This window comes from Fusarium phalaenopsidis, assembly GCF_050370095.1.
Source record: "Fusarium phalaenopsidis strain FUZ10S chromosome Unknown contig_32316, whole genome shotgun sequence".
Lineage (NCBI taxonomy): Eukaryota > Fungi > Ascomycota > Sordariomycetes > Hypocreales > Nectriaceae > Fusarium > Fusarium phalaenopsidis.
Window position 1 is genome coordinate 2,199,962 of NW_028145399.1, and position 14,864 is coordinate 2,214,825.

The window sequence follows — 14,864 nt, forward strand, 5'->3', positions numbered from 1 at the left end:
GCGAGAAGTGAGCATTTTGTTTTTGATTTAACCTAGGGGGAAAACAGGACCTGAAAACGAGGCACACCATCATTAGGTACGATTACACGAGACTCAAAATGAGGAGACCAGCCAAGAGGAAAGGCCGAGCATGGGAACAAAGAGGTTGTTGAAAATCCATTGACTACCTGTAGTTTGAATCCCGTCTCCAGGACGAAACAGTACAATCACTCCCTCCGAATTCGGTGCTTGACCCATCAATAGACCCCATACCGATCCAAACGAGTGACCAGATGCACGTTGTACTCCCATATCCAACAGTTCTATTCACCACTTGATGGTACGAGCCAGATGTCGAGTCGAGGATGGTTCGTTCGAAGGATGATAGAGCATCCTGCGTGGCTTCTTGGCAGGGGGCATTCCCTATTCTCCCTCAGGCCAAGGATCGTCGATACCAATACATTCGTTCAGGCGACTCGCTTGACCTTTGCTCCTCATGCGCTGGAGTTGGTAGTCCGGGGCCACCTTCGATCGGTGCCTATACACCCAAGCTTTGTCGTCCAAGTCTCTCCAGGCATTCTTGTAGTTTCTCTCCAGCTTTTTAACGTATCTTTGCGTCTCTCGAACGCAATACCAAAGACTTTTCAGCTCTTCAATCCGGATGACGGCGTTGTCGTAGGTCTCCTGGAAATCCTGTGGCACCGGCTGTGTGTGGCGAGCAGCGGGCTTGAGGCTGGGTTGGTTCATCATGGTCAGTGCATGTTCAAAAACTGCGTTCCGTTCGAGCTTCGCCTTGAGAAGAGCAGGCATTCTATCCCGTAGTGTCTCTGGCATGGTTGGGCCCTGTTGAAGTACATCATCCAAGGCCGGGTTCTCATCTTCTGGTTGAGGTACAATGTTCGGGGTCAAGTTGTCTTCTTCCGTATCGGGCGAAAGGTCCAGGTCGGGGTAATCTTCTGGCTGGGAGGAAAGATCCGAAGTCTCGTCCGTCAGTGTCGAGGTCCAGTCATCCATCTGAGATGTGGCATCTGAGGACAAGTAATCATCGTCCGATTGAGACGTAGCATACAGGGCGATGCCGTCCTCCAGTTGAGACCCGTTGTCGAGAGACGAGTCTGCGTCTTCCCATAAAAACGAGCTGTCCAGATCTGTGTCTGCGTCCTCTCCTTCTTCTTCATGCTCGTCATCTGCTTCTAGTTGAAACACGTCTTCAAGAGTCGTACTCTCGCCGTTGGATGTATCCATGGTATCCTGGCTTGGGTTGTTGTCATGGAGCGAAAAAGTCCGTGGAATCATGGTACCCTGGATTGCATCTTCGAGCTTCCTGAGCCCGTCCAGCACCACATCTTCCATCATCACTTCAAAAGCGTCTTGGAGGTTTGTTTCTTGCTCCGTAAGCTGCTCGGCCACGGTGTCGGGAGGTCCCTGGGCAGTGTTGGCATTGCGATGTGACCTCTGGTAAGGGGGACGATGCGGCCTTTCGCCAAGGGGCCGATACAGCTTCTGCCAAGCATTGAACTCTTCCTTATCTTCCGGCCGTATGTATTCATAGGCGCGGTCCAAAGTGCTGCACATGTCGCGAATGTTCCTCCAGCATGTGTTGTTGATAACCTTGCGATGCTCGATCGAGGCATCCACCATCCATCTGGGCTTAAACCCCCAAGTCTGCGACATGTTGCTCGAGTTGGGTATGTGCTCTCCCGTATTCGGGCCAATGAGGTAGTAAGAAAGGCTTGTAGCCTTCCAGGAAGGGAGATACCTCCCCGAAAAAGAAATAAAAGCTCCGGGCTGGTGTGATCGGAAGGATTCGCCAGGCGTTGAAGAGTTGTAAGGCACCACTGGGGTTGGTGACCACGGTGCGAAGGAGTGAAGCAAGAGGTGAAGTTCGACAAGGCCGATTAGATCGCGAGCACTAGGTCTTCTGATTTATTCGAATGAAAAAGCGCACAATGGACAAGAGGAAAATGATCAAAAGGTGTCAAAAGAAGCCTCGAGGGGAGGAGCGAGGATCGAAGCGAAGAAGAGGCCGTGAGGCCGCAGGTGATCTAATTCCAGCAAAAAGAACCTGTAGATAAAGAGGGTAGAGATCGAATGAAGAAGAAAGGGTTGAATGGAGGAAAGCAGGTAAACGAGACCCAGCGACCGATAGCACTGCTGTCCTGTTTGCTCCCAGGGCTCGAGTCTGTTGCCCCAACGGGTGGATGCAGGTGGAGAGTGAATCACTGCAGGCGATATATGGCTATCGGCAAAAGGGTTTATCCTCCGGGAGCTTTCGCGGTCTCTTGCACTCGGAAGGTTTTCGGGTTGATGTGAGGTTATCGCGGAGAGGGTTAAGGGAGGGTCTGGGCCCTGAGGGAGGGATGACGAAGCTGGCGATGGACAGCACGACGGGTAAAGTCATGGAAAGGATGCTGCACGAGGAGGAGGCAACAGTTAAATTTGTTGGACTGAGTCTTGAAAACAAAAATGAACATTCTGCCATTGTTGGGGCGCTGCAGTCGTTCGCTGCTTCCCCTTATAATGATCAGGTACCTTTTTGTCAACCTTGAAGATGTGAGCAAGAACTCTAATGAGCGATTGTCCGGGCTGTTTACGTACCTGCAATGTTCTCCATGGCTCTTCTTTGTCGACTCTGGGCACTCATAGTGTGGATGGATACAAATATTGTACATCAAAGGCTTTGTTCGTCCATTATCCCCTGGCCGTATTGATGCCTTGACACAAACGACTCTACGTACATACACTACACCCTTCGGACCAGATTAATTCCACCCTCAAAGAGCCATGTACCTTGAACTTCAAAACTCATACAGTCGCTCGCATCGCCCTGATCTTGCGATCCCTGCGCTTCTAGCTACCCTCGTCCCGTCTTAGGAACATTTCCACCACCGTCCGCGCTCGATCCTTGGCCCCCTTTTCCTTCTCGTCGACGCGACAGACCATCGACCCCACGATCTCGGCGTACCTGCGTTCCCTCATCTTTCTCTTCTTGGTGTCCTCGTCCTCTGTATTAGTCAGACGGAAACTTAGTCTGCGTGTGAGGCCGGTGGCTTTGGGGTCTGTCGTCGCAGGCGTGAGTTCTGTGGCGGCTCGGGACAGCGTGGCGGTTAGGAAGACGAATGCGATGTTGTGGTTTGGTGCTGAGGAGAGAATGTCGAGTATTTGCGTCTTTGTGTCGGGCCAGACATTTGGAGGCAATGAAGAAATATTAGGCAGCGCCGTAGAAAGCTTCGCCCATAGGTGTGTAGGGACAAGACCGTCTGTCAGCGATTCGAGGAATAGTAGCAGGACCGAGCAGACGACTTCCAGCTTGAAGGATGCCGGCCATTCGAGAGGTAGCATATCCAGAAGCATAGTATCCATGTCGAGTGCAGACACGAGCGCAATCTGTGCTTCCAATAGCTCTGCCTCCCCTACTCTCCACGTTGTCGACTCCAGTGGCCACCCAGGATCCCGCGGCAATACTGCCTCCTCAAGCATCATTGCTTCAGCGAGACTGCGCTCCACCAAGGTTTGCACCGCCTCTGTAAGCTTAAACAGCTCCTTTGGCGCCGAGCAGTGAACATCAGAGTCATAAGAGATTGCCCCTTTGATACCCTTTTCCTTGACAAACTTTCTGATACCCCCGTCCGGGATCCTTATCAGCTCTGCGATCGAGCGTCCCAGACATGAGGGCTGCCAGTTACCGCGCACAGGAATAAAGTGATCCCGGCCATCCTCTATGCGAAGTACCAAGACGTCTTCGATCTTGGCACGGGCCTCGTTCAGCGCGCGGATGTGGGATATCGCCGAAATCTGGACCTCCAGCAACACTGAAGCCGTCTCCCCAGGGTCAAGCGTCACTGTAGCGCCCAGCGGTTCTGGTGACTCTTCATCGGCGCGTACAAAGGTTGTCTTTAACCACTCGGGTATGGCATCATCGCCGTCCTCTGTCGATGGCTTCGCCACGAATGAAAAGGTCGCCGCTACACCTCCAGTATTGGCCACCGTCAAGGAGTGTGTCTTTCTCTCCAAAGGACCCAGATCTCCAAAGTCAACAATATTGCCGTCCGCGCCTTCGTTGCCCTCCACCACAACCGTGATACCTGGCCGACCTTCATTTTCCGCTCTATCCAGCTCCCGTGCAACCTCGGCATGAATCTTGGCCTTGAGGTCTGGCACAACAGCATCGTAGTCAAGCGTAAAGATAGACGTGATGGGCTTGTGGTCCGACGACGTGATGCGCTGATGCGAGGCATAAATCTCCAGGTCAATACGATCGTGGAAGCCCTCCTTGGTCACCAGATCCTCGGCCTCTGGTTCCTCATTCTCGTCGTACTCATCATACTCGATTGCGTCGGTAGCCGCGCTTATATCCTCTCCATCAGCATCAGGATCATAGCTAAAGAGCACATCTTCGTCCTCTTCTAGTCCTCTGGACCTCATCTCCTCATCCTTCTTCTTTGCCTCCTCTTCCTCTCTAACCTTGGTCTCAAAGTCTAGTTTGTCTTTTCGAGTCCGGAACAGGATGCGATCGCACCAGCTTGGTGCACGTTGCTTCTCGCTCGAGTCAAAGAGCCCAACTGTTCCCACATCGTACTTGTATGTCGGAAGGAATGTAATTGCGCCTTCTCTCCAGCCGTCGTGAAACACCTTGCGCTGCTTGATCATCCTCCGCAGTTGGTCATGCGGTAGTAACGAATCGATGGTCGACTGTAATGAGGTGGGATCCTGGCTTGGGTCTTCGGGAAAGTCGTCTGGGTCCGGAAGATCACTAGCGGTATCGAAGCTCTCGTTTCTCGAGTGCAATGACGAAGTCGTGGTGGTATCATCGTCACTATCAGAACCTCTCATGACGATCACGCCCTCTTCAGGAAGAACTGGCTTCGAGTCCTCAGGCGCGCCATATTCACCTCGAGCATGCAACATGAGCAGCCGTCTAATGTCGTCTCCGGGCAGACCGTCGAGTCGAAAGTTTAGGTCTCCAAACCAGAAAGCAAGGTCCTCGTCGCCAATCTTTTCTCCCTCTTCCTCCTCAACGCCTGCGTGAACGATTGGGTCGAACTGAGTCCGAGATAAAACTTGGCCAACATCCCAACACCGCCGGTCCAGATATGAAGAGCCAGCGCCACTAGCTAGATGGCTGTTTATAAAGACCATGCGGGTTGTCTCGCCAAGGAGAAGCCGAGTCGTAACAGCACCCTTGTTACCAAAATATCCTAGAAGTCCCGTGCCGACCTGCTTTGTACTGACATTGCTGATGGTGGGAGCAATCTCGGGAGATGCATACACCAGGAGCAACAGGCCTGTCATCTGCTCAGCTGTGACAAGCTCGTACCCGGGGGGCAAGGCGGCTTCCAACGCAGCCTTCCACTTGTCCATGACGCTGGTATCTGTGTACACCGCCCGGTTCATGTACTCCTTGGTCGTATTGAGGTCTACGATTTCCTGCAGCCCCAACACATAGAGGCCGATATCCTTCCCGGCTGTCAGGTGCAGCGGCTCCGAATTGCCTGGCTGCTTATTGTCGGTCTTGACGGCGTCATTTTGCGCAAGATTGAGCCCTGCAAAGTTCTGGTCGAGACCTTCTCCGTATGTGAACCAGGTCGCAAGGTCCTTATCCGTGCCTGGACATGCTGCCACGTTCCATGTCCCGATCTTGACCTTTAGCCGGTGCGGGCGCACGTATTCGGATCGTCTGGCATGGACAGCTTTGGCGAGCGAGTGTGGTGTCGTCGAGGACAGATCCACTGGTTCGGATTCGACAGACTGCGTTGCAGGATCGTCGGTCATGGAAGCCATCGTGGCAGTGCTGGAGGAGTGAGAACTGGTGATGCGACGCCGTCGTGACCTATCGCGGGGAGTTCGACTGGTGGCCTTCTAGATCATGACGTCCTCCCACAGGAGCTCAACTGCAAGGCGGTTGCTGCGAGAAACAGGGCAGTATTTGGACTCTAAGCTGTGCCAAAAGAATGTTGGATAAGCCAGAAGAAGGGATGCAAAGCAATTATAATCCGCCACAGCCAACGTGCAACGTGAGATCTTGAAGTTGGGCTCGATGATGTAGGTAAGTGGAAGGGAGGGCCCCGCGGGGAGTCGCGAGTCTTATCGATAAGACGCCCAAAGTGTCCGCCCAAGCCAGGCGCATCATGTGCCTTGTCAACCTCGACCTTGATCGGCATGTCATTCCAGCACGAACACCAGGAGACTCTCTTCTACGCCATACATTCGTGAACAAACTCACTGTCGGGCCACTTACGCAGCTAAATACCAGCTACCTACTCCTCCTCTGCCATACCAGGCGCCCTCGTCCAAGCCATTCGCAACTCCAAGAGTATCCGTCATGAGCCGGCCAACACCGCGTAAGGCGCGGCACAACCGCCAGCCATCGAACCGAATACCTGCCATCTCAGACTACGAATCCGATGCGGCCGCCTATTCAGCCGTGCACGCCGACTACGCACCGCCTCCCCCACGCACAAACACCGAGCTCAACCTCTCCGTCCTCCAGCGCTACCTCCCCTCCATCCACACCATCCTCAGCATAGCGGCCAACGCCGTCATCTACACCTTTAACAGCGCATCAGGGGGGTGGGAGAAGTCAGGTGTCGAGGGCACCATGTTTGTCTGTGCCCAGTCGCCGCTACCTGAGGACCCTGGCCAGCGACCCAGAGCTTGCGTTTTTGTATTGAGCAGAAGAGGGCTGGACAATGTTATAGTGGATCTTTCGAGGGTATCACACGCCGAAGTCTCTGGCGAGCTCGTCATTATGAAGGTCGAGGGCGACTGGGAGGAAGGCGACAAGGTGCTGGGAGTGTGGATTCATAACGACAAGGACGAGACGAGAGAGATGAATGCCGCCATGATCCAGGAGGCTTGGAAGATTGCCCGGTCTGCTGGTCCTATCGAGACACAAGGGCCCGAGGCTGGCCCAGCTATGCAGGCGATGGGGAGGAGGCTGAGCATCAGCGATCTGTTTGGGTCAGCGGGTGGTGGTCCAGCTGTTGGTCAATAGGTGTCGGCCAAGATGCAACCCAAGCTATGACGAGAAGGATGAATAATGAAGGCGCGCTGTACCAAACAGGGTCCAGATGTGCATCGTTAGATGTCTTAATGAGGGGCAACCATGATAATGATATGGTGGTGGACTGCCTCAACCGAGAGTAGCTATGAATGCGATCATGACCTACAAAGCAACATGTACTTCATCCTCGCTTCAGAACCGTCATGCCCAAAAGTCAGGGTGTCTATTCATTTGCTCATGAGTCCCTCATGGAGCTAGATAATGTCTACAAGCAAGAAGCACCTCCGTACGCCGTTCCCAAGTGCACTATTAACACACGAAGCTTGTCCAAGCCTAGACCGTGCCGCTGATGCTAAGCTCCCGAATCTCCTGCAACACCTGCTCGACCCTGGCGTCCAGCTGGCCCTCGGCGTACTGGTCTCTTGTGTCGGCATCCAGGTATTGCTGTACCTGCGCCATGCGGGAATATGCCTCGGCGCAGAAGCGCAGCTGAATCTTGACGAGCGCCTCGAAGCTGGGGTCGAGGTACGGCACTCGGAGGTCAATCAGCTGTGGCAGCTCCGAGCTGAGCTGCTCGTTCAGTTGCTCGTAAGCAGCCTTGGCCATCTCCATCTCCTTCTCGGTCCGGGGCAGCTTGGTGGCGTCCTTGTCGGGCTTCTCGGCAAGCCTCTTGACCTTTGCGCGGAGAGCATCGTAGTCCAGGAGCTTGTGGGAGCGCTTCTTAATCGCCTCGTTGACGTCGGGGAAGTAGGCGCAGAACCGGGAGATGGGGTCGAGGACGGTTGTCCGGTAGGGTCCGTCGAGGGCTTTGATGGTCTCGGCGTCCAGATCTTCGACTGCCTGCTTGTAACTCCTGCTCACGCCGTCCTTTGCGCCCGAGTCGCCGTAGAACGCATCTATCGTTTCGGCGATTCGCATTTGTGAGGCAGTCATGGCTGTTTTTGTTAGTCTCTCCGGAGAAACCGCATGGCGGCAGACCTACCTCTTAGCGAGTCAAGGTACCCCTTTGATTCCTTCTGAAGCCGCAGCGCAGCCGCCTCCATGGTCTTGAATCGTCTAGTTCCGTTAGACACCGGCTTCCAACTTATCAAATGTTGCTAACCTCTCTTCAACCTCATAATCGCGATCGTTGGTCTTCTCCACATGACCTGGAGCTCCTCGTCAGCCTCTTCCACAATCTCGCGCTCAATCTCACGTACCCGTCTTCATCATCACCTGCGTCGTCGCGCGATTCACATTCTTCTTGAACCCTGCTTCGTGTTAGACCCCTCCGGATTGCGGGGTGATGGCTTGCCTACCCGCCCACGACATGTTGACAGTTTTGTGCTTTTAAGAATGATTTCGCTCGGTTCGATTAGGTGTAAAAATCGGCAAGGAATTGCGGACGCGCTCGAGGGTATATCAACAGTGTTGGAAGTTGTAATTACAGGAGTCAGCCAACATCCATGGAAGTTGGACACTGAGTGACGACAAAACTGGGGCTCAGCCACAATCCAGCCCAATCGACTGATCGACGTCAGCGACGGGGCTGAGCACTTTGGTCGGGGCGGTGTTATTCCGAGAGGCCTCACGTGATACCGCGTTTGCAGCGGCTTAGAAACTTTCTTGTCAAGGACTCTTGAAGCCTCAGTATCAATTCACGCGTCAAGATGTTCAGTCCCCGGTTTCTCGTTGTCAGTCTGGGAAATCCCTTGCCCAAGTACGAAAGTCTTCATTCTGCGGGTCATTTCGCTCTCAATGGTCTTGCAAAGGTCTTACGGTACCCTTCGTTTCGGGAGGTAACCCTCGGAAAGCAGCCATGTCTGGTGTCTCAGGGACCAAAGTACACATTGGTTCAGTCTCCCACTCTTATGAACATCTCTGGAAGCTTTGTCGCTCGAGCATGGCAGGATATGGTCAAGCAACATGATCCATCATCACTTAGTCTGGTCATTGTGCACGATGAACTTGAGAAGGACCTCGGCATAGTTCGACTTACTGCGTGGGATCGAAGTCACAAAGGCCACAACGGGATCAAGAGTGTCAAGGGGTCTCTGTCACAAGGGAAATACCCCGACTCACCATTTGTGCGAATTGCCCTTGGTATTGGACGGCCAAAGGAGAGAGACCCCGAAACCGTCAGTCGATATGTCCTTGACCGGATATCGGGAGAACAGAGGAGAATTCTGGAGGAGGAAGCGCCTTGGAAAGTTGCAGAAAGACTTGTTGAGCTAGAAGACGAATGGAGGGCCGAGCTCAAGTCATGACACCCGTGATTGAATCCAACTGGTGACAGATATTCAGGGCATTGAGAGGAGCTCAAGCATTTGAGGCCTTGCAACACATCGGAGCAACACTCCAATCATATGCATGTCGAAGATTATGCACTCCGTCCACGACAAATAACGACCGGGAACTTGGCCGGGCGCATCAAGTCCTTTGCGACCAACTCAGTTTGGGCTACAATTGCTGAGCAACAATTGCTCATACGCAGTCTACGACTATAAACGGGAAAAGACAGTTACGACAAGACGTTGTTGGTTTCAAGATACCCAATTGACGACAATATCGAGCACTCCCGAAGCAAACCTGTGATTTGAAAGCCGTTCGCACTTTGGGCACAAGGCAGACGGCACAAGTCGTTCGACATGAGACACTCGCCGGCCAACTGATGCGAGGTATACGACTCATGCGTTAGGGCGGAACATCGTGAGGGATGGTTGTCCCTTATCTCTACGCTACGCTAATCGCGCCACGGGGAACAAGCGTAATTTCAAGGTCGTCCAGTTCCTTTATCTTTGCCAAGTGGATGGCATCTTCGGCACAAGGTTCGGATGCAGCGGGTGTCCTCATACGGTATCCATGGATTCAGCTGTCGGGCCCGCCAAGTTTGTTATCGCATTCGCAGCTGAGACGAAGTGTTCACACATGCCCACCAGCAAAATGCTGCACTTCTGATGGCCAATGAAACATGGATTGTCGGAATGATCACACCCTCAGCCCCAGTCGATGAATGCCCTTGGTCGGCCGCCAAGCAGGAGATGATTCATCAGGTCGGAGCAACGAGCGAGGTCTTCGGTATCGGTCAGTCGGAGTAGGTTGATAGTCGAGTTGGCTGCTTGCCACAGTCATCAAAGTCAAGAAGCATATTCGGGTTCGTCACTCGAGGGTCGGCGGCGTCGATGAAGTCGGATTAGAGTCGAACTCGAGAACAGTCCAGCACGACGGGAGAGGTCAGTCTTAAATATTTGGTGCCCGTCAGATCCTACCTCCTTGAAGGGTCGCAGAGAGCGGGAAGCTCGCATACTGACGCCCGCAAACGTCTCTCACAAGGCTGTGCGGGCGCAAGAGGACCATCGACAGTTGATGGAAAGTGTGGGGAATGAACAGGTCAACTTGGGCTTGGATCGAGCTTCTATAACGTCTCAGGCGTTTCAGTGGCTGAAATTGTGATGTTGAGCTTTTCGTAGCACAAGGCATCATCTCTACGGACCATCACCAGCTTCAGACAATTCGAGCAGCATAGAACTAACCGGCCGGCACGGCAGCAACATCTTGATCCGTTTGCCGACGCTTTCCTTACGCTCGGCTTTGCGTATGACCAAGCTCTCCAGCAGCGAGCAGTCTCATCAACGGGCATTCCAACTCATCTTACCCCCAATCGCAAGAGGCTTTCACTTACAACCTCTTTGGGACAAGGACGAGACCCCCGGCACATCAGGCCCTTGCTTTGGACCCAGCCATCACCGCTAGGGGCTCCACCAGCTTCGCCAAGAGATAAGGCAGCGGCCCAATCAGGCGTGCCCCATTCGACCTCATCCAACGACTCCCAGCAGGCAATCTAGCGAGTCTGGAGATAAGAAGCTCGGACGGCGTTGGATCGGCTCTGCAAGGCGTCTGGGGAAGCGGAAGATGGGCTGCGAGGCGCGAGGATGAGTCTTGGCTGTAACCCTTGAGGTGCTGCTTACTATTATGCCTTCAGGCCTTGAGGAGTAATGGAACCTTGCCTCTCCTCGGATTCAACAGGCACGACAAGTTGTCCAGTATTCCAGCCGGTAATCAAGATCCAGCTAGAGGCGAGATCTAGAACGCAATGGTCATCTTGTGGCAGTGCGGCAACAGTTCACAGCCCCGGGACACTCTTCAAGTTCAACGTGCGGATCATTTCCGAAACTGTAGAATCCGGGGTCGCATTTTCCGCTTCACAAGTCATCAACCAAGGATGCTTCCTTCACTGCGATAAGCCTAAAGCCAAGAAAGGATGCTCATTCGATCCAACCGCCAAGCCGAGGTCGCAATGCCAGGGGCCTGTTGGAACTTCGATGCTTATCAGTAGGCGCCGTTTTAAGTCGACGGTGGCTTGGGATCCGGCCCTCCCACTCGCATATGGGATCGCGCATGCATTGCATGCTGCGATAAGCACAAAAGAACCCGTCGAGAAGAGCTAGAAGATGCTTCATTTCGTCGACGAAACTCGGTCTGTCAGCCTTTTCCAGACTATCGAGGATCGCAATCATGGGGTCTATCGACAGCCAAGAGTCTCTTGGCTATTTCTGGATCCCGAGATATCCATATGCCGTATCCTATTGCCCCAGAGATGACGGCTCGCACAGTGATCCCATGCCTTGAAGACGGAATGCCAACTGACGAGTGGCTCTCTTGGCTGCAGCCGTCTGGTCAGTTCGGACTCCTTTCGGATGTTCATTACCTTCTTTGGGGGTGCTCTCATATTGCTACTCGAGCTATGGGCGTCTTATCAAGATTCCCCCACACCATATCCGACATGTACCCCCCTGTCGCTGGCGCAACTTGTTAGCCTTTCTGTCACGGAGGATCGGATTCAAGGAGGATACCCCTGGTGTCAGTTTTGCCTTTGTCTGGTCTTGAACCCGTCGGACGTTGGGCAAGGTATTTAGCCTTTGTCGACCCCCAGACCGTTTCTTGTCTCGCCTCATCCCTTCAAGTCCTTCCCATCCGAACATCGTGGGTTCTGGGAACAAACAACAAGCTTTGACAGTCTTGCCTTTAACACTGTCGCCATCATGTCTTCGCTCCCCTACAATGGAACAGAGGGCAAGGCCGACGATGGCTACTCTGCTGGTATCCATGACCTGAATGTCTTTTACGACGTGAGTAAGCAATACTCTGGTTGTAATCATGTCAACTAACATGCTGGCTCCAGACCGGGCACATGACCTTCATCGTCATCTCCGCTGTCCTGGTTCTTCTCATGATTCCCGGCGTCGGCTTCTTCTACAGCGGCCTGGCCCGTCGCAAGTCTGCCCTGACGCTGATTCTGCTGTCCATGGCTTCGGTCGCCCTCATCAGCTTCCAGTGGTTCTTCTGGGGTTACTCCCTGACCTTTTCTCGAACTGGAAACGCCTTCCTGGGCGACCTCACCCAGTTCGGTCTCATGAAGACTCTGGCTCAGCCCAATGGATCTTCTTTCGTTCCTGATATCCTGCTGTGCCTTTACCAGGGCATGTTTGCCTGCATTACGTGAGTATCTCTCTCCGAGCAAGACGAGGGGAAATGCTAACTTGACAGCCCTGCCCTCGCCATTGGCGCCGTTGCTGATCGTGGCCGTGTCCTCCCTGCCATGGTCTTCATGCTCCTCTGGTCCACCATTGTCTACGACCCCATCGCCTACTGGACCTGGAACGGCAACGGTTGGCTGTTCAACCTCCCCAGCTACGACTTTGCTGGTGGCGGTCCCGTCCACGTTTCTTCAGGAACTTGCGCTCTCGCCTACTCTCTGATGCTCGGCAAGCGTACCGGCTACTCTCGCAACAACGGTCTCCCCTACCGTCCTCACAACGTCACCCACGTTGTTCTCGGTACCGTCTTCCTCTGGGTCGGTTGGTTCGGCTTCAACGGTGGTTCTGCTCTCGGCATGAACATTCGCGCCGTCATGGCCTGCTACGTGACCAACCTTGCTGCCTCTTGCGGTGCCATTGCCTGGGCCCTTCTCGATTACCGTCTCGAGAAGAAGTGGAGCACCATCGGTTTCTGCTCCGGTGCCATCTCTGGTCTCGTTGCCATCACCCCTGCTGCTGGCTTCGTCAAGCCCTGGGCTGCCGTCATCATCGGTGTCTGCGGCGGTATCTTTTGCAACTTTGCCACCAAGCTCAAGTTCGTCCTCAACGTCGACGACGGTCTTGATATCTTTGCCGTCCACGGTATCGGCGGTATGGTTGGCAACATCCTCACCGGTATCTTTGGAACGTACGTTTTTCACTCCTTGACTCACTTACAAACCCTCGCTAACTCCTCTCCAGCAAATCCATCGCTAACCTCGACGGCGGCGAGTACGACCCCATCGGCTGGGTCGACGGCCACTGGGTCCAGCTCGGCTACCAGATTGCCGGCACCTGCGCTGCCTTTGGCTGGTCCTTTGTCCTCTCGTGCATCCTCCTGTTCCTCATGAACCTCATCCCCGGCCTGTCGCTGCGCGTCTCTGCCGAGGAGGAGGAGCTCGGTCTCGATGACGGTCAGCTCGGCGAGTTTGCCTACGACTATGTCGAGTTGACCCGACACATGGCTGATAGCACGCACCCTCACTCGGTTGCCAGTGCTCAGACTAGCCAGGAGAAGATTCAGGGGAATGCTTAGGGTTTCACGTGTGAGACTCTGAAGGATGGATGATACCATGGATACATAAGAAGTAGTTCTTGTATGTCGTTGTCGTCGAGTTGTGAAGGCAATTATATATACCCATATATCTAGTGAGACGTTGGTCAACACCAGATAGTCAACTTAATAACACATTATTATAAACTCAACGTCTTCAATCAAAAGTAAATCATGTCCATCAAAAGCAAGTCTATTGTCAACTCCAAAACTCGCGTCACAACACAACGCAAAGCATCATGTAATCAGACTATGTGTTCCCCCTAAGCAGGCATTATCAACACTATGACCGCTCTACCATGATCCTCTTCTCCTCTCAGAGGATGCCAGATAACCGCACAGCCTCTGTATAAAAAAAAACCAAGCAAAAGCCCGTCGTGACTGATCATGTACGTACGTGCCCCGTGTGTCCGTCCGCCTCCTCCATGCCATTTGCCCCCTCCCCCCGTGGTATACCTAGTTACGTGTGGTTCCTTGCCGTCAAAAGTCGTGGCCGCAAAAACCGCGGCGTGCCATTCACACAACAAAAAAACTCCCCGGTGCGCGCGCGCTTTCTGTGTCTGTCGTCTAACCATTCCAGAGAGCTCCTCTGCTCTTCTTCCAACGCCTTGGTCGTCCATTAGCCGGGTCGAACGCGGGGGAGCTGGCCCAAGGAGGTCCGTACCGTGGGCAGAGAGAAGCCCAAAAACAAATCGTGGTGTCATCGCTAACCTAACCTGAGCCTTAAAGCAAACATTCTATCGTTTCAGTTCATCACGTCGGGTTGCTGCTGCTGCTGCTCGCCATTCTCCTGTGGTCGGTGGATAGTCGCCGTGCTCGCGCCTGTTGAAGGCTCTCCGTTGGTAGGACCGCCGTGGCCCAGGGTTGCGGCGCTGGCATGGCTGGTGACCTGAGGCAGCCGCTGCTGTTGTACTCCGCCTGCTGTCAGGTTGTTAATGGTGTTCCGATATGCCACAGACCCAAGCAATCCTGGAGCCGTTCGCGCTAGACGCGGCGAGGGCAAGAGGCGGGCCAGTGGCGCAAAGAGTGTAGGGAGCTGACCTAGTAATAAGCCGGGTGGCGGAGGGGGCACTGGGATGGCTTGTGTGAATGTGTTGTTCATAAGCTGGTTGGGATTCACAGTTCCGTTGGTGACGTTTCCGTTGACGGGGATAGGGGCCTGGGCATCCACTGCCATCTCGCTACCGTCCATTCCTTCAAAGTCGTTGTCATCGTCGGCCATTTCATCATCGGCTCCCTCACCCACGGCAGCCGACTGTTGAGCAGCTACAGA

At 53.8% G+C, this 14,864-nt stretch overlaps 7 protein-coding genes across 7 annotated transcripts; 3 read left to right on the forward strand and 4 right to left on the reverse strand.

Moving 5' to 3' along the window:
* Positions 1–402: 402 nt before the first annotated feature.
* Positions 403–1,653, reverse strand: LRP88_12265 (uncharacterized protein; the record flags this gene model as incomplete). Its single annotated transcript, XM_083248659.1, has 1 exon — positions 403–1,653. The coding sequence occupies one exon, from the start codon at positions 1,651–1,653 to the stop codon at positions 403–405; it is 1,251 nt and encodes a 416-aa protein (XP_083096089.1).
* Positions 1,654–2,829: 1,176 nt separating this feature from the next.
* On the reverse strand, positions 2,830–5,760 carry LRP88_12266 (Endonuclease/exonuclease/phosphatase; the record flags this gene model as incomplete). The annotated part of the gene is made up of 1 exon (XM_083248660.1): positions 2,830–5,760. One exon carries the CDS (start codon positions 5,758–5,760, stop codon positions 2,830–2,832), a length of 2,931 nt encoding a protein of 976 aa, XP_083096090.1.
* A 541-nt stretch (positions 5,761–6,301) lies between these two features.
* LRP88_12267 (Dcp1 family protein) lies at positions 6,302–6,973 on the forward strand (the record flags this gene model as incomplete). Its single annotated transcript, XM_083248661.1, has 1 exon — positions 6,302–6,973. The coding sequence occupies one exon, from the start codon at positions 6,302–6,304 to the stop codon at positions 6,971–6,973; it is 672 nt and encodes a 223-aa protein (XP_083096091.1).
* Positions 6,974–7,315: 342 nt separating this feature from the next.
* LRP88_12268 (amphiphysin-like protein RVS161) lies at positions 7,316–8,025 on the reverse strand (the record flags this gene model as incomplete). The annotated part of the gene is made up of 2 exons (XM_083248662.1): positions 7,316–7,917; positions 7,965–8,025. The coding sequence occupies 2 exons, from the start codon at positions 8,023–8,025 to the stop codon at positions 7,316–7,318; spliced, it is 663 nt and encodes a 220-aa protein (XP_083096092.1).
* Positions 8,026–8,631: 606 nt separating this feature from the next.
* On the forward strand, positions 8,632–9,228 carry LRP88_12269 (aminoacyl-tRNA hydrolase; the record flags this gene model as incomplete). The annotated part of the gene is made up of 1 exon (XM_083248663.1): positions 8,632–9,228. One exon carries the CDS (start codon positions 8,632–8,634, stop codon positions 9,226–9,228), a length of 597 nt encoding a protein of 198 aa, XP_083096093.1.
* Positions 9,229–12,003: 2,775 nt separating this feature from the next.
* Positions 12,004–13,573, forward strand: LRP88_12270 (ammonium permease MEP2; the record flags this gene model as incomplete). The annotated part of the gene is made up of 4 exons (XM_083248664.1): positions 12,004–12,090; positions 12,144–12,460; positions 12,509–13,186; positions 13,240–13,573. 4 exons carry the CDS (start codon positions 12,004–12,006, stop codon positions 13,571–13,573), a joined length of 1,416 nt encoding a protein of 471 aa, XP_083096094.1.
* Positions 13,574–14,336: 763 nt separating this feature from the next.
* Positions 14,337–14,813, reverse strand: LRP88_12271 (uncharacterized protein; the record flags this gene model as incomplete). Its single annotated transcript, XM_083248665.1, has 1 exon — positions 14,337–14,813. The coding sequence occupies one exon, from the start codon at positions 14,811–14,813 to the stop codon at positions 14,337–14,339; it is 477 nt and encodes a 158-aa protein (XP_083096095.1).
* Positions 14,814–14,864: the final 51 nt, after the last annotated feature.